The sequence below is a fragment of the Coturnix japonica genome, chromosome 7 (assembly GCF_054131305.1).
Source record: "Coturnix japonica strain WE chromosome 7, WE-NBRP24, whole genome shotgun sequence".
Taxonomy (NCBI): Eukaryota; Metazoa; Chordata; class Aves; order Galliformes; family Phasianidae; genus Coturnix; species Coturnix japonica.
The window spans coordinates 4712822-4730952 of record NC_140669.1 but is presented as its reverse complement, the minus strand read 5'-3'; the positions used below and the strand labels follow the sequence as shown (position 1 = coordinate 4730952).

The 18131-nt window shown below is 39.5% G+C and overlaps 1 protein-coding gene across 4 annotated transcripts in view; it reads right to left on the bottom strand.

The window, feature by feature from the left end:
- Nucleotides 1-18131, bottom strand: part of LOC107317000 (von Willebrand factor D and EGF domain-containing protein-like) — a 162922-nt gene that overhangs the window by 102993 nt on the left and 41798 nt on the right. For 3 of the 4 annotated variants that reach the window (XM_085552978.1, XM_015869184.3, XM_085552981.1), the window contains exons 4-8: nucleotides 14154-14379; nucleotides 11797-12023; nucleotides 5268-5357; nucleotides 3700-3835; nucleotides 70-287 (exon numbers count right to left, since the gene is read on the bottom strand). In XM_085552978.1, the coding sequence (XP_085409104.1) occupies nucleotides 70-287; nucleotides 3700-3835; nucleotides 5268-5357; nucleotides 11797-12023; nucleotides 14154-14379 (897 nt within the window). Of the gene's footprint in view, nucleotides 1-69; nucleotides 288-3699; nucleotides 3836-5267; nucleotides 5358-11773; nucleotides 12024-14153; nucleotides 14380-18131 lie in introns of all 4 variants that reach the window. The other variant, XM_085552979.1, reaches the window with a different exon arrangement.

Sequence of the window (18131 nt, the reverse complement as noted above, 5' to 3'; positions counted from 1 at the left end):
CTCATTTTATCTGCTACTACACCTTCTATTGAAATTTGATACATTATTCAAACTATTTTAGAACCCCACCTTTACATCCTTTGAGGCGTGAGCCCTCCAAAGCACATCTCTGTGTCCAACTGGCTCGGCTCTGATGTGGCTGATGCGGTTCCCATCCTGAGTGAAGTCGGTGACGGCTGTCACTGTTAGTACAGCTGTTGCACAGCTGCTTTCTGAGCAGGGCGCCGGCACCAGATCCACCTGGCATGCTGAGAGGACGATGTTTGGAGCCCCAAGTAATTGGCTATCTAAAATGAACATGAGCACAGAGTCTGACAAGAGGCATCCAAACAGTCACCCATCCCCATCTAACACAAATGTTTCACATTCCAAGACACGCGTTGAAACCAGATGGGTTTTCCACAAAGATGGTTGAAATTGGCTCAATCCAGCAACTCTTAGCACATTCTACTCTCTCTCTTTTTTCTTTCTCCAGTAGACAACATTCTGAAACACACTGATGCTATTTTCTTTAAACAGGTGCTAATATTTCAGGAATTAAAGTCTCATCTTTAAGGACCCGTGACCAGGAAATGAAGATGATTTGTTCTTGTGACAAAGAAAGAGATGAATCTATGCTTATGGAAAACATTTATCTTTCACTAGCTTTATTATAACAAGGTATGTGCTGGGAGTTATTTAATTTGAGATACAGAGGATTTCTGATCTGGAAAGGTAGAGTTCTTCAAGTCAGCTCTTAGTGAACTTTATATTCATCACAGGAAGATAAGTGCAGCACATTTGGATAAGTAACAGATTTTCTCTTAAATTTGGCTATGTTAGATTATTGTGCTTTACTATCCAATCACTAAAAGATTAAGGTCATGAGGTTAAATTCCCTAAAAATCTATGGAAATGCCATGAGTTACGATGATACTAGCACTTTAACTATCTGTGATGGGTGGAGAAGTGATGGGTATTGAAAAAAGTCAATATGGGAATGGCAACTCAAATTATTCACACAGCTTTGATCGTTGTATCTTTCCAAAAGGAATGTCTTCTAGCAGCAAGGCTAGTAGTGTCCATTTTCCTTGAGTCTTGATCCTCCATTCTAAGGCCCCAGAGAAAGGACAAAAAAACAACACAACAAAAATTCTTCTTACAATTACTTTGTTAATATTATTTATGAGCACAATCATGACAGCATGGTCTTTTTTGGATGATGTCTGTCTGATACTCAGGAAGTCATCCAACCCTCTATGAATTCTGTGGTGGGTAAAGAAAGAAACAGTGGCCTTTCCAGCCTACCAGAATCCCACTACTGATTTCAGGGTTGCTAACATTTGTGTTTGGTATTTACTTTTCTGTTCCAGACCAATAATTATCAGCAGATAAGAACAGTTATAGAAACTGTGGCAATGGAATGAATCTGATATGAAAATAAGTGATTTCCATATAATTTTTCCAATTTGTTGAATTGCTTAATAATTTATAGGAGATGGTATTCAAGTACATTAGGATGGTATATCTAATAAGAGCAAATAAGCAACATTTTGCTCCTTATGGAAATGAACCATAAAGCCTAATTGAAATTAACCCTGTAGGGGTCTCCAGGAACTGAACTAAAAGCCTGCAAATGTTAATAGCATATTATCTCTCATTCCCAATCCTTAAAGTATGCCTTACATCCTATAGAAAACTCCTGGCTCATATTCAAGGTTCTTGATTCAATTAAATTGGAGGTTTCCATGAGGAATAGTTATTGCCATTACAGCCTTATGAGCTCTGCTTACAACCCAGAACAAAAGTTTAAAATCAAAGGAAATCATCTTGTCAAAATAGCAGTGATAAACTTAACAAAAGCTGAACTTCAGTTGCTCTGCTGTGCCTTGGTATTCGTTATGATATTGTCTGAACTTAGAGAGATATTTCCGTGCTTGTAATTAGCTTTCTTATCACTTATTCCCTACATAATTAACAGAATGGTGTTGTTAGATGGACTCAGTCAGACAAGGAGCTTCTCTGTTAATTTACTCAGTACAAGCGAATCTCAACAGAAATTGTTTTTATTTTCAATTTATAGCACCGTGGCCGACATTATGTTTTACAGAAGCCCACAGCATTCTTTCAGACATACAAATGGATCTAACAGATATTAAAACCTGTGACTGTGCATGCACCCAGCAATATGTAATCATCCTTAAGTACATACAGATATACTGTTTAACACCGGCTTAAGTGTGAAGCACAGAAGCACCCTCAGTGTGGAGTAATGAGAGGTCAGAGTTGGTCATTAGTTTAAGCTACAGAAATGTGTTGATTAAACTGATGGAGATTTGCCTCTTTAGTGACTAGCTCCTTCAAAGGTTAGTTAATTGGTTGATTTGTGTCTCTGTCCTGGCAAGTCTTGGTAGCAACACATCATGCCCATTGACAACCTGAAAATCTGCTTCTGCATCTCTTACCTCACCTCTTTTTCTCAGTGAAATGCATATTATGGGACTGGAAAAGACTGTGGCAAGGCATCAACCTCAGTTCAATCTGCTATACTCAGAAAGTACCCTGATTGTTTAAGTGACTAATTCTCATTTGATCCCTATAGGTGTGATTGTTGCTCAGAGTTTTCAGGGCTATCCCACCACGCAGCAGCCTGCATTCTCAGCTAACTCCATATCAGAGAAAATCTGTTCCCATGAGCTCAGCAAATGTTTGCATGGTGCACTGGCAAAGACAGTAAGCCAAGAGCAATATGGGGAAGGGAGCAGCACTGAGCCATGAAGAAACGCAAAGTACTCCATGTATGAGAGCCAACACAGCTGCTGGAACCATAAGGTACTGTTCAGTTTAAGATCATTGTGTTATGATATCATTTGAATAATTTCTTGGTTTTTGCCTGTCTATTTGGCTGAGGATGGGGGAAAAAAGGAGAGGGATTCAGAAAGGGAATCAAATCCACACTTTGGTAACTTTTTATTTTGTTTTGAAACTGGATTTTTATACTTTAATCTTCTCTCTAAACATTTTTCTCTTGAACCATCTTAGGAAGAAAAATAATTCCCTTGTTAGAAAAATGGATGGGTGTTTTATTTAGTGCAAATGGCAAGTTAGAATATTCCCCTTGGTTAAGCATGATATTCCACCAGATTAACCTCAGAAAGCATATACCAGTTAAAAATGCAAGAGAATTTTCTAAATGACATTGTCGATGTTTCCAAGTAAAAAAATATCTTTAGTGAGAGAGTAATATATTATCATAAGAATGATGTTTTCTTCTATATTGAGAGAGACATCAACTATAATCCAGAAGAAGAAAGAAAAAAGGCTTCAATACACATTTAGTGAATAATAAATCTGCAGGTGAACTTCTAATTGATAATTGATGATTTTTTTTTTAATTGTTTTTTTTATTTTTGTCTTAGCTGAGACCATTGCTGCTACAAAAATTTAAAATGGAATTTTAAAAGTTCTTCTTTTCACAGTTATTTCACCCATAAATCTCTGTGGACTGTTGTTCACACTGCCACTACTCAGGTATTTCTGATGCCAAAAGCCTGAGTGATACCATCTATTTTATTCTGCAAATTGTTGACTGAGGTTGTGGGTTTTATGGCCTCTGCCCTTCCTAGTTATTAAAGTCTTATAATTTCTGTTAGATTTCCTTCAGATATATTGTAACAGAAATGCAGCAAAAAGGTAATCACGTTGACCCATAAGACTCACCCAGATCCTCAGTACTGAGCTGCAAGGTGATTTTACATGAATTGTTGTACCCGGAACAGGTAATGGGCACAGTGCTCAGGATGGTCAAAACATGCTCCTTGCCATCTTCTGCAATTTGTAACGATTCTGGTAAAAACTGAAAATAAGATCATTTTTAGATCCTTTTGACAGATTAAGGAAGACGATGCTGATATTTATGAAATTTTGAATGTCTTTAATCGCAGGCCAAGATAATTGCTTTTAAAATAACAGTAATCTCCATGATAACAGTAATCTTCATAACAATCAATCATCTTCAACTTTCCAAAGGTAAAATTGTTGTTAAAATGTTTTAATGCTCCTTGAAATTAAAAAAAAATAATAATAAAATAATCTGTTTATCATATGTAGTATCTAATTATTTCTCATTTCCTCATTTCAAAGCAGTGTTTTATTAAGGCTGAAAATAGAATTACCATAGATTTTTTTTACCATAGATTTGTTAATTACCATAGAATTTGTTCACATTTAACATCTTTGGTTGACAGGAGCTCCTATTGCAGTGCGCTGAGAGAAATACCTGCAGCATTCATAGCCTGAAGTGCAGCACTACCTCTTGATTATGCACTCTGTAGTTGTTCTCTGTCCCAAGTGCAAAGTGAGAGCATTTTTCACCCAATTCCTCTTCCCTGCTATGGCAGGAAGAAGGATTTCTCTGTACATGATGTATTACAGCTTCAGTGCACTGGGAGAGGAGCTCGGGCTGGGTGGTTCCTGCATGTCTATTCTCCTGGGGCAGGAGCAGAAGCAGCAGTTGGGCCCAGGCAGGAAATGAGGATTCCTGTTCAGAACCGTTTGAGTTGGAAGGGACTTTTAAACACCATCTGATCCAACTCCCCTGCAATGAACATGGACACCTACAGCTCCATCTGGTGCTCAGAGCCCTGCCTAGCCTGACTTTGAGTGTCTCAAGGACGGGGTATCCACCACCTCTCTGGGTAACCTGTTCCAGTGCCTGACAGCCCTTAACTATTCTTCCAGCATTACACTGAACAGGCTTCCAGATATTCTAGATCCCATTCCCATAGAGCTCAAGTTAGGATATTCAAATATTCAAAGTACTGCCGGACTGACAGTCCCATCCTTGGGCAGGATCAGACCCAGAACTTGTGCTGAATATGACTTATCCTCAGCAATATGTTCTTTGTAGTGCCAGTAGATAAAAAGCCATATCTTCATTTATTTTGCTCTGGTTTAGTTGGAATAGAAGTCTGCAATTTGTAGGTGTGTCTACAATTATACATAACCACAGAGTACTTCGGGCTTTACTAGCAGATGTAGTTGTGCACATTCTTTATGCTGCATTAGTGTCAACACCTGCATGCTCCTCTGATGAGTGTTTCAGGGCATTTTACAAACAGACTGAAAGCCACATAGTTTATTACAACCTTTTCTCAAAGTGAATGTAAAAGAAACGCTGGTTATGGCCTGTGTTTCTGTGCCCTGTTTTCCAGAGCGTGTCAGATAATATATAAATATTCCCCAGGGGTATGCTGGAGAAGTCAGTGAACCAGGGGTAACAGCATTACCTTAATCCCAGCGTAGAAACCTTTGCTCTGCTCAGGCAATGACCGCTGCTCAGGACTGTTCTTCTCAAATGCAGTGACAGTGCAGAAGACCTGCAGCAAAAAACCAGTGTCAACAGTGTGTGCTTTTGTTGAACGGAAATAATATAGCTATGTATATTCCTGTTCATCTGGCTTGTAGGGCTGCTTTTTTCTTTTTTTTTTTTCTTTTTACCATTGAAAAAGCTTTTGGAGGCTTAAGTGTTAAAAATATTTATGCATAAACCTTGAGAACTGAAAGATTTTTTGATGTCTTTAACAAGCAAAGAAACATAGCTTCCATCTCAGCAATTAATAACATTACATATTAAAACATGATTTCTTTTTCAGTTACCCAAGCACCTTGCTAGGGTTTTAATATTAAATCATTTTAATTAGGGAGAGTTGCACTGTTTGTGGGTGGCTTGTGGTCAAATTTAGGATGTTGGCCTTGAGATCACAGAATCATAGAATTGTCTGAGTTGGAAAGGTTTCTTAAAGGTGATCTAGTCCTACTCCTCTGCAATGAACAGGGATGCCCACAGCTCCATCACATGCACAGAGCATCATCCAGCCTGACTTTGAGTGTCTCCAGGGATGGGATATCCACTACCTCTACAGGCAACCTATTCCACTGTTTCCACTACCCTTATTGTGAGAAACTCTTTCCTTATATCCAGGCTAAAGCTTCCATTTCAGCTTAAATCTGTTTCCCCTTGTCTTAGCACAACAGACCCTGTTAAAAAGTCTCTCCTCTTTCTTACTGCCCTGCTTTAGATACTGAAAGGCTGCTATCTGGTCTCCCCAGATCCTTCTCTTCTCCACGTTGAACAGCACCAGCTCTCTCAGCTTGTCCTCGTAGAGAAGGTGTTCCATCCCTTGGATTCCAGGCTTCAGCCTACCCACTGTTTTTAAATGTTGTGTTTTTGGTTTTTTTTTTAATTTAAATTAGTTTGACAGTCATCCAGATGCAGAAACAATGTCAGCAATGGAGGTTACTTCTTTCTTATTGCCATAAAAAAAAGATGATGCAGAAGTACCTGCAAGGTTTATAGTGTAAAAATAATAAAATAATTTTCCCCAAACAACGACAAAAACAACCCCACCAAACACAATGTGCTGTGCCATGCCATTTATGTCTGATTCCTAGCACAGTCACGCAACCTTTATCTCTGCCGAGCCCATGCACCATCTGCCATCTTAATGTTTCATTGCTTTCACGAAACCCAAACTGCTAACATCATTTCTAGGATCATAAGATTAAACTACAGAATTTTTCCTTAAAGCAAACTTACAGCAGGCTCTGAAACTGTAGCTCTCATTTTTGGGGGACTTTTTTTTTTTTTTTCCTTCTCGGAAATGGAATAAGAGCTTGTGTCACAGTAAATCAATTCCAAATGGGCAGATGGCATATTTACAGTTGCTGTCTTTCTGAAGCCTCAAGTGACCCATGAAGAAGCAGCAGACTGATGTGATTTACTTTCTGTGGTGAGGAGCTCCCTTGGACAGATTCTAAGGCTCTTCATGTTTCTTACTGGCCATCTCAGGTACTACTTTCATGGCTGGAGCCAGTAAAACCAATGCAGAGCCAAAACATTTCCAGGTTCATGTGACAGACTCTTTAGCAGGCTCTGTTGTGATAGGAAATGGGGAAATGGTTTCAAAGTAAAAGAGGGGAAATTTAGATGGGATATAGGGAAACTGTTTTTTATATTCAGGGCGGTGAGGTACTGGCACTGGTTGCCCAGAGAGGTGGAGGATATCTCATCCCTGGAGGCACTCAAGGTCAGGCTGGATGGGGCTCTGAGCACCTGATGGAGCTATGGGTGTCCCTGTTCATTGCAGGGGAGTAGAAGTCGATCACTTTTAAGAATCCCTTCCAACCTTAATAATTCAATGATTCCGTGATCCTGTGGACAGGGGCTGCTCACTGCTCTGGAGTATTTCCTTCTGTTGAAAAAATCCCTCTTTGTTACCTCAAAGTTATTGTTCTCTTCCAATGCTGTGCTGTTTGTGCTTTTCTACTTTTTACCCAGAATGGAGTCACCTTGCTGCACACACAGAGGTGCTGGTGAAGGGCATCTTCCAGAAACCCCTGGGCAATCCCCATCCCCATTCCCTGCGCATAGCTGTATATTTTCACATTGTAGAAGATGTGTATTGCTGATAAAAAACCTGAATCAAGAATAGCTTCGTAAAGATGTGCTGAGATATTATTAGTCTGTCAGCTCATTCTGTCTCTACTTACAGCATCTCTGGAAGTGAGCATGGCTTACCCAACTCGCAGTGTACAGACACCCATCATGAGCTATATTTCATTTCTGTCTCTCTGTCACAGCTCTGCTTGTACTGCCTTTACCTCGTGAGGTGCTCAACCAAGCCATGTTCGTTGGCTACGGAGCTACAGGTTGACAGTTTGTCACATCATTATTATGATAGTCATTGTGAGGTTTTTTTTTTTTGCCTTCAGCTAAACACTCATTTTTCTTCAGTTCAGTAATCAACTTCTTTCTCCTCTTTCCCTTCTCCATCTATGAATGCTGCTTTTTTAAAGCAAAGAGATTAAAGCAGCACTGACAGCCATATGCTGATGGCCATGACATGTTAGGCAGTGGCTTTCCACAAACTCATCAGATCAAATATCAAATAATATGAGTTTAAGGGTGTCCTCAGATGGGACAACTTGATCCCTACCAGCTGTGGGCTGCTCCTTCTCTGTGCATCTTCCTATAGGGCAGAAAACTACTTATAGGCACAAATTCCTGCTAGAAAAATGCCCTAGTAGATAAGAAATGTCTTATTTCCTGTGTTTTGAAGCAGGTTTATGCCTTTAAGTGGACTCAGATTTCTTCCCACTTCACAGTGAATCCTGTGAGCTGCATACTCAGTGAGAAGCAGAGTACAGCCATCGATTTGGTGGAGGTTGGGTAGCTCTGGGAATTGATTTGGGAGAGTATTTTAATTCTGGGAGGTGTCACCAACTTTAGCAAATTTCCCCTTAAAAACTTGAAAATCATCATAATTTTTTCAAAGCTTCTTGAGTCTAAATGTCTCCCAAATCTGTCCTTTTTACTCATTTCAAACAGGAAAAGACCCTAACATTCCATTCTTTTCCACATCTCTAATTAGTTCTAAATGCATTGCAGGAATCATCTATGGAAGCTTGAACGTGTAGTGAGGGCAACCTCCCTGACAGCATCCCAGGGCCATGACACTTGTCCCCAAAATGAGATCTGCCAGTTTGGAGTACTGGGAGTGGATGGAAGCAGTTTTTTGACCCAGACATTCAGTCCTGTGATAGATGGGTGGAACCCATCTCAGGTCATGCTGCTCAGGTCAGTAATTAATGTTGGCCACCTGTAGAGAGCTCTCTTCTCAACATTAGGGGTGAGCAGTTGGGATACCTGTGCCCACTGACTTAATGCCTGTGTGCTGTGGGTACAGTACAGAAGAATGTATGAATTTTCTCTATTAATTCCCAAACTGGAGCAGCACAGCCCATGTCAAAAGGTAGGCAAGGGGCTGCAAGGTAGAGCCTCTCATGCACACAGATGCCTTGCAAGAGAAGGATTGGCAGGGAATTGATTTTTACAGGTGAAAGGTGTCTGGTGATGGCTCAAAAGACCTCCAGATGTCCTGTTCTGCTCAGATTAATGCCAATGGGCTGGGGCTGGATGAGTGGTTCTATAGGGAGCAGCTGTGCTTTAGATCCTGTGAAAGGAGAAAGGAGGAGCAGATCTGAAGGTAAGTATTCCAGGGGAAGCAGTGAGGTAGCTCCTGAGGAGTTCCCCTTCTCGCTGCTTCTCCCTCATTCCAAGCCTATCTGGAGCACTGTTTCTGTTGAGATGCTCTTCACACTCTGCCTGAAGTTTCAGAAGCTAATTTTAAGAGGAGGCATAACCTACAATAAGGTGATTTTTCCCTATTTCTGTTGTTGAGCCAAGTCTAATAGCTGGGATGGGTTTCACATTTAAGCACTGGGAAAATTCATTCCTTTTTTTCTTGAGTGAAAATGAGCGTTGTTATATATCTAAATATTTGTTTATGGTCTTTTGGCTGGATTTATTTTTGTTGTGTTGCAGTGTTCTACAAAATGCCCAGTCTGTTAAGTAAATGTTTAAGAAAAACACTTTCTTTTTACAATGCCTATCATATTTTATCGCTATTTCTGGAAGTTTTTAAGAAACCTGTTGATGCCTCACTGAGGGACATGATTAGTGGGCGTTTTGGGGATGGGTCAGTAGTTGGACTAGAGGATGCTAGAGGTCTTTCCAACCTTAATGACTATATGATAGTTTACGTATGGTGACAATTGCTCCTCATTGTGTGAACTTCGAGATTGCCGTGCTGAGCTAAATTGCACAGTTTTTTTCTAAACACCTTTCTTAGCATAATTCATTACTCACAGCATGCCGCTATAATTTATAGGTGGCTGTGCCTCAAGGAATTAAATGACCTCTCTCACCATTGCATAAATCAGGCCTCAGAATGCCAGGATTTTTGTATCACATGGAGTCGGCTTCTTTCAGAGCTTGAATATAGACAGTGGTGTGTTATAGATTTATTTAAGCAGCAATAGTTTCACAAATGTTATGCTGCCAACATTACTGTCTGAAATAACAAAATTGGAGCCAAAAGATGGAGGAGAAATGCACACCTGACAGCCATTAAAAGATAACTGGCTGTTTAGTCAATACAAGTTCAGAAATGTTGGCTGGTAAATCTCTACTTCTCTCTAAGGTTTGACTGAGTATTAAAATATATTGATAATATATGACTAACCCATTACCTGGGGACTTTCTGATAAATAAAATATAGCTTGGATATAAATCATTGTGAAAGTAATTAAACAACAAATTAAATGAAAAATTCTTCCACTTGCATCTTGTTTGCAACATCCTAGGCCCAAACCACATCTGAGCAGCAAAGTTTAGTTTTCAAGTATCTCCCTGTGGTAGCATTACCATTCCTTCATGGTAACCCTATCAATGCTTGTGGAGTTGCTTCAGGTTTACACCTCTAGAAGTGAAAGGAGCGTCCACCCCTTTGTGACTGTTATTAGAAATCCTGGGTGGGATGGCAAATGTGTACTTTTCTAAAACCCCTACTATGTAAAACTGAATTCCCAGCTTCAGCTGGGGCTTTGTTGTTTGGCTTTCAACAGTGACAATTTATGGCTAATTGTAATTAATCAAGAAGGCCACAAACTCTGTTTAAGAATAAATAGATGAAAATTCTAGCAAGAAAAAGAACATTTTAGCCTCACCAAACTAGCTAAATTAAACATGGTTTTCAGCAGAGGACAAGAAGGGCTTGCAGAAAACTTAATATAATAAAAATGGTCTTATAAGGATTTGGTGATGAAACTAGTTAGTAGAACTATATTTTCTCTGAAGCCCTCAGGACTGTTAAATCTAGATTTGAAGTGATTACACGTGAAATTGCTTTGATGAAAATATCTCTTTGTAACACAAACTTGTCTTGAAAACTGGCATAATTTTCTGCATTGTGTTGTATTATAAGTGAGGGCTGCATCCGTCAGATTCTGAACTCAGGAGGCATAATTATGAGGAGGAATAAGAGAAAAACCTATCTAGATTGTGCCATGGTTATAAATGATTCATCTCTTCAAGAACTGCAAAAAGCTTATTCGCGTTTCTTAACTATCTCAAAGAGGAGCTGTGAAATGTCAAGACTATTTCCAACCTACTTTTAACACAAGGCCATTATCCATGTTTATTCTTTCAGTTCATTGTAGCATCACTAATGGCTCTCTGCCTGTAAAAGTTATGAACCTAATTTAACTTTAAAAGTCTTTTTTTAGTACCATGAAAGGCCGTGAATTCATACACAAGTCAATTTTTTCTATGTCTTGTATTGGCTTCAGTTTTGTTGTTGTTGACACTAGATCAGTGTTGCCATGTAAGCCATCAAACACACTTCTTAAAGATTGTTTTATAATGAATTCTATCTTTCAGCATACTATTGAACCACAAATTTGGAATCAGAGAGGCAGAACACCGTGAAAAAAGATCATAAAAGTAAACCTAGCTCTATTTTAAAATGTACTTTCTCTTCTGTGGGAAGATGCTATTGTGTCTCTGGTCCACAAGTATAAAAATTACTGTGTACATATAACTGCGTCTGTCTCCAGTGTAGATTCTTGCTGCTGCACAGTACAACAAACAGCAAGATAGAACTCTCTCAGGCACATGTTTCTATTACTTGTAACAGCTTTATGGTGTTCAGGCTGTAATGGATGCGTAACGTTGCCATTAGAAAACAGTAAAATGGACAGCTTCCATGAACACCATGCAATCCAAAGTAATGTTACATGTCCCAAATCTGGTAACAGCTATATAAGCCTGTTTGAAATCAGGCTTTCATTTTGATTTTTTTTTTTCCACTTTAGATGCAAATGTAACGAGTGAGGTGCAGCCCTAAAGTACACCCGGAGGAGCTTTCAGATGGGATTTGACCCTACTGAGTACCGGACCACGCATTGCTGCATTACTGTGTCTCCCAGCCGGAGATGTCCGCTGCTTATGTCCAGGTAGGAGCACATCTGCAGGGTGGTGTCCAGATGGATCTGCTCCTGCCTGCCTGGTGCAACCAGACGTGACCAGAGCACCACGTAGCGCAGCCCCCAGGCAGGTGAGCTGTAGGCACATTTCAGGTAGGCACGACCTCGCATGAGTGCAGGAGTTATCACTGGCTGCAAAGTCAGGCTTGGGAGTTTTTCTGAAAGGCAAAGCAGAAGGATTCGGGAGACAACATTTTTAATGCTCACTCAACAGGAAGATTTCAATGTAGCTGAATGTGGGAGAAATGTCACTGCTTTATATTCTTGTGATTTGATTATTAACTATGTAAGCAAAACACTGTATTTTATATGAAGTGCAGAAGTAACTATTTCATTACTGATTGCCCATTGCTATAATGCTAGACTTGGGATATTGTATTTTTCATTTTGCATTCAGAACAACGTTATTGAAATGAAGCATATGGGTTAATACAAATTAATTATTCCAGCAAAGGCTGCCAGCTTTGCATTCCCAGAAGCAGAACCTTCTGACCTGAGTTTTGCAGTAAGTTACAGGGGAGGTATGAGAACAAATGATGTTGCAGAAGTGAACTCAAATAGCATCCAGCTCATATCACCATGGTGTGAGGATCCTTCCCAGGCTGTGCTGGGACATTCCTAGTTTGCTCAGTTTAGTCTCACTCTGTCCAGAATAGTTCTACTGCTCTAAAAACACAGCCTATTTCTATAGGCTTCAATAAAGAATGAACTCTGAAAGTTTTCTTCCTCTTGAGGAGAAACAAAAAGATGTTTAATACTGTAGGGCAACGTTTTGTCATTTCCAGAGACTTGTACTCAAAGGTAACAAGAAACTGATGCAGACGCTTTGAAAGGATATTTTAAGAAACTTTTTTGAAGGAGTATAGAGAATGTTATGGAAGGCCAAGGCAGTAAGGCATGAGGCAGAATGAAGAACTGATATGTCCAGTGCTTAGTGGGTTTCAGACAGTGCATCAACATCCCTCCAGAACTTCAGCTTTGGGTGCTTTCCATCCATTGCATATTATTGCGAAAGCATCCTTAAATCAAGAAATTAGAGAATTACTGAAATATATGTTGGGGCGGGGGGAGGGAAGTGGAAAGCTTCAACACCAGTGGTAGAAAGTTACTGCTTTGGGATAGAGGGGAAAGGAAAAATTATCTTTTTTTCTTTTTGTGGATAATGCAGGTGGATTAATGTTATTAAATACATATGATTGGGCAGAAAGAACAGAACTAATCACTGAAATGGTATTGGTAAAAAATCTTCAAGTGTGGGAGAAAGCTCAGCTTCTTCAACCAAAAGCTTACTGAAAAATGAAGGTTTTCAGGTTAAAAAAAAATAAATTTCTGAGAAAGAATCATGAAAATTAAAGAGCAGCTTCATTTACTTTAATGTGTGTTTCTTTCTCTTTTTCTTTCTTTTTTCTTTTTTTTTCTTTTCTTGAAATAGTAAATTAATCTCACTTTCTTTAAGCCTTTTTGGTTCCTTTGTCTTCTTTTCTCCATGTGAGAATGTTAAAATATTGATAAAGATAAGAACATCGTTCTCTCTCCCTTTAAAATTTATTTCAACTTGCATTTTTTTTCTAATTGAAAGGCAATAACCCTATTTTCACAATGTGTCATGTCTCTGTCCAAAAATGCTGAAAGGAAATTACAACGGTAATTTTTCCTCTTTGAGGAAGAACCATCTTTTCTGACTAAATCTATATGCACCTGAACATGCTCTGAAGTTCAGAAGGCTTAACAGAGTGAGCAATTGCTTTCTGCTATTTCCTTTGTTTCCTAGTTACCGAACAGAGGTTAGATCCCTTGTAGTAGGATGAAAATTATTTCTGATGAGAATAATTACATATATGTCATGAAAAAGATTTTTATCAGAATTTTTTTTCCTCTTAGTTTCAGAATTATCTTTCTAGGTGATACCAGGTTATTTAAGATAAGAACAAGCCTTAGAAACAGTATTCTGCATACAGTCCCTTTTCATAACCAAGATACTTCCACTCACTGGCTGTGCATCTCCCAGCCAAAATGGAGTAAAATACAGTAGGAAAGGTAACAAGTGATCTGTAACCACATAAGCTTTTCAGTAATACAAACCAGCTTCCATTGTGTGCTGATAATAATACCTGTACCTTGGGAGCACCTTGGAGTGTGGCTGATTTATTTTCTACATAGTCTGCATCTTACTGGGAGTGATGCTTGACTGCAAGGTCACTGAGATGTGTACTGCAATACCAGGACCTTTGAACAGCAGCAAGTGTAACAGAGACAGGCTTACTGATGAATACTTCATTGATCCTCACCTTCTGCACAGTAGCCCATGCATCCTTGAGTCGGCTGCAAGAGATAAACAAAGAACTCGATGCAGTTCCTGACAGTGATGGGTATCTGGAACAAGCAGCAGTCCTTCGTGCCCTCGAAGACCTGCCAGGTAGCACAGGCTGTCAGGTGCTTGCTTTCACCCGGAGCAGGCAGGGATTCGGACTTCAGTGACAGCCACACTGGAGCTTGTGTCCCACATTTGTTCATCTGAGGATGTGCACAAAAGAAAGTTTGTTGGAAGGTGGTTGGACTGAATGGAGAGCCATCAGAGACTGTGACTGTAGGATAGCAGGAGTCCACAGTGCTCAGAACATCCCAGCCAATGCTTTAGAATCTTAGAATTGTGATGGAATAGATCACAAGTCCAACCCCAGCCCACCCGCATCATGCCTTCTAAACCTGTCCTTCAGTGCTGTACCTCCTCATTTCTTGAATATCTCCAGGGCTGGTGACTCCACTGTTTCTCTCAGTATCTTGTATCCCTTTCTGAGAACAATTTTTTCTTAATATCCAAACTGAACATTCTCTGCAGCAATTTAAGGCTGTTACCTCCTTTTCTGAGAGACCTTACTCCAGATCATCCCAGCTGCAGCTGCTGTTGCCTTGCTCACCTCCCAGGATGATCTAGGTATGTCTTTCAGGCTAACCCTCTTCCTTGTTTTTGAAGGGAAACAGATACAAGTTATATATGAATTGCTCAAATGTTCTGGGGTTTCATACCTTCAGTTTTCTATATACTAACTAATTCAATCAAATCCACAGATTAGGTCCCTGAAGTCACTGAGTACTGCAACCAATCACATGCGAAAGGGCTGATCCTAAAATACTTAAGACTATGGCATTTTGGGTCATGGCTAGAAGTTGCACCAAATGTACCTTTCTTATCTTACAGAAATATGTTCAGGCATCTCAGATCTGATGTGGTCTAAAGATGCATGATTACCCAAAGCTGTCTTTAATTTTGCTACTTCAACGTGGAGTTTAGGCAAAATCCTCACTGGATAAAATATTCAGTCAATCGTAATGGTAACTTGTTACTCTGTGCTGTTACCCATCATTTGCCAGTATGCAAAGCAGAGTGATATTTGAGTTAAGGTTTGCAAATTAAAACCAAGCACCAGCAATAATCAATTCTCATATATTAGTCATATTCCACAGAGAGTGTCTGCTGCAAACGCTTTGCATTTCCTCAGCCCGCGGTGGGGAACAATGCTATATCTAATTGTTCAGCTTCAGCAACATGCTCCCTCCTGCTGTGGACATTTGGCTACACATCACATTGGGAACTATCTATTTTTTTCCCATTGGCCCAGCCAGCTTTGCTGCCACACTTTTTAAGATGATTTTGTTTTTAATTATGTTAACTGTAGGAATGGTTGAAGTAGAAAGACCAGAAAGCAAGTTCTTCCATCTATTCATTTCTAACTTGACCTGAGTAAGTGACTTCAGCATGTAGGTAGGCATGGTGCCTCAGTTTCCCTGCCAGCTGCTTGACCTTGTGCAAAACCCCTTGCTGCTGATGTGCCTTTGTTCCTTATCTCTAAAACAGTGGTATAAGGGATTGCTGGAATGCTGTTAGTGCTTCCCTGCAGCAGTACTGAAAAGACAAATTCATTAACGAGACTCATATATCTACAGTGCTGCAGGCCATGTAGATAAATAGACAGATGCGAGTGCATTCTGGCTGCAAAATGCGATCTGTACCTTAAAGTGGGTCTGCATCCCCTTTTAATACACAGGAAAAAGAAAAAATAAACCAAAACAAGGAAACAGAATCCACTGAAATCAGAAGGTAGTGATTTTCTCCCTCTTTGTATTTTATCCTTGCCATAAGTCTGTGAGCTGTTTCAATGCTTGAGAAAGTATGGATTAGCCCTGCTGGAGCCAGCCCCCAGCATTGTGTGCAAGCTCTCCGATAAACCCCTGCTGTGATCCACAGCACCCTGGCTTTATTCTGGCGAATCTCATGCTGAAACCATTCAAGTGAAATTGTTTATTATGTAATATGCACAAATTACAAGGTATGGCAAACCCTTTTGACTGGCTTTGTAACCAGGAAATGCAGACTGTGAGAAAACAGTTATTGGAACAAATTTTACGATGCGGTGGCCAACAAAGAATTTTGGTCTAAATCAAGAATTTGTGTTTTCCTGGCAGCTATATGAGACCAGCAAGTTTGCTTTCTGCTTTGAGATACACGCTGTCTACCTTAGTTGGGCAAGTTGCCCCATGCTGGCCAAAAGGATTTGCTGTGCAAGGCCTCTGTGAACCAGGAAACAGAGCTGGGAAGAGAAGGGCAATTGTATATTCATGTATTCAATGAGCAGCACAGATAAGAACAAAATAAAACAAAGGAAAAATGGGAAAAATGTCTAGGAGGAGAGATTTCTAAGAGCCAAAATGTTCAGGTTCCAGCTGTGGCATAATTAGCAGTAAATGTTGAAGCAGTCATTTGGGAGAGTAAACAGAAAATTGAATACAGAGGTAGCAAAAGACTGGCATTTAAGGCAAGGCATTTACTTGCAATAACTACAGTCATTGCTGCTCTAAGAATAGAAAAAAGCCGTGGGAATCTCACACCATAATTCAGTAGCACTTCTGAAATGAAGAATGAGAATTGTGCAGCTGCCTCCGCACCAGAGCAGACTCCAAAAGTTTTCTACAGACAGGAGTTTGTCTGCTGAGGAGTCAATGGTGAGAATCAGACCATGGGTTTGCTGCAGTTATCTAGACAATCTGCATCATTTACTGCACATGGCAGCACTAGTGCTGTGGCAGGGAAATTATCAGCTTTTCTCCCTTGAAATGGAGCTGTGCAGCAGGAAGAAAGCTAAGCTATGGTAGAGCAATGCTGCCCAAAGTTTGTCTTTTTATTTCTGAGTCCATTTGTAGGTCTATAAGTATGTAGTCTTCTCCTATAAATTTAAATTTATTCCTATAAATTTTCTTATATGGTTTTGAGGATGGTGAATCTTAATGGATGCTTGATTGAAATTCCATATAGTGGATAAGATACATTTGATTACTTCATTTGATGTGTTTTTTTAGATTTGCGCTTTGCCCATGTAATGGTACGTTAGTGACATAAACTGTATTGTTATTAACGCTAAACCTAGGTCATTTGCTGCATCTGTATTTAGGAGCTCAATGGCACAGCTAAAACAAAAGAGAGCTTCTCTTGCACACATAAAAAGCCATTTTTATGCCATTGCTTATGCTTTTTGAGTGCTCAGTGTACTTCTGTACTTTATCCGGTAGTAGTTAAGTGCTGGTTTTGATCTTCAAAGAGTTCTATAAACATGCCCTAATTAACGTTCACAACACCTTTTTGTGGCAGGTAAGCATTCATTAGGTATTTCTGCTTCACAATTAGGCACCTGCTAATCTCTTAAATAATTTGGTTCACAAAACCTAAATGAAAAAATTAAATTTGTTTCCTGTTGCCAATGATGGTGGGACACACCATTACTGTGTAATCCAATGATGTCTCCTTCCATTTAGTTGGAGTTTGGACAATCAACTAGTTTGATTGATGGAACTCTCGGAGGTTCTTTATAATTGCACAAAGAAATCAAGCCTGATTGTTCTTGTCACTTGGGTATTGCACTGAAATTATGCTGTTAAAAATAAGTAGCACCATATGTGAGAAATGCATTGTTGTAGTTAGCAGGATAGGAGGCTTTTCGGTATATTGTTGGTTGAATGCTAAAGCATTGTGATTTTGCATCTGTTATCCACTCAAAACTTTGCCTCAGTTGTTTTTTTCTGTTTCTTTGTAGTAAGTTAAAGTAAATAAGATTTTTTTTTTTTCTTGAAGTCTGGGGCTGAATGCCACAGAAATTGGTTTACGTCAGGAATATCTGTAGCAGCAATTAAGCCACTGTGTGTGTTGTGTTTCTTTTAAGTACTTCTTTCTGAACAATAGAGACGGTAATTGCAATTTATCTACAGAATGCTTT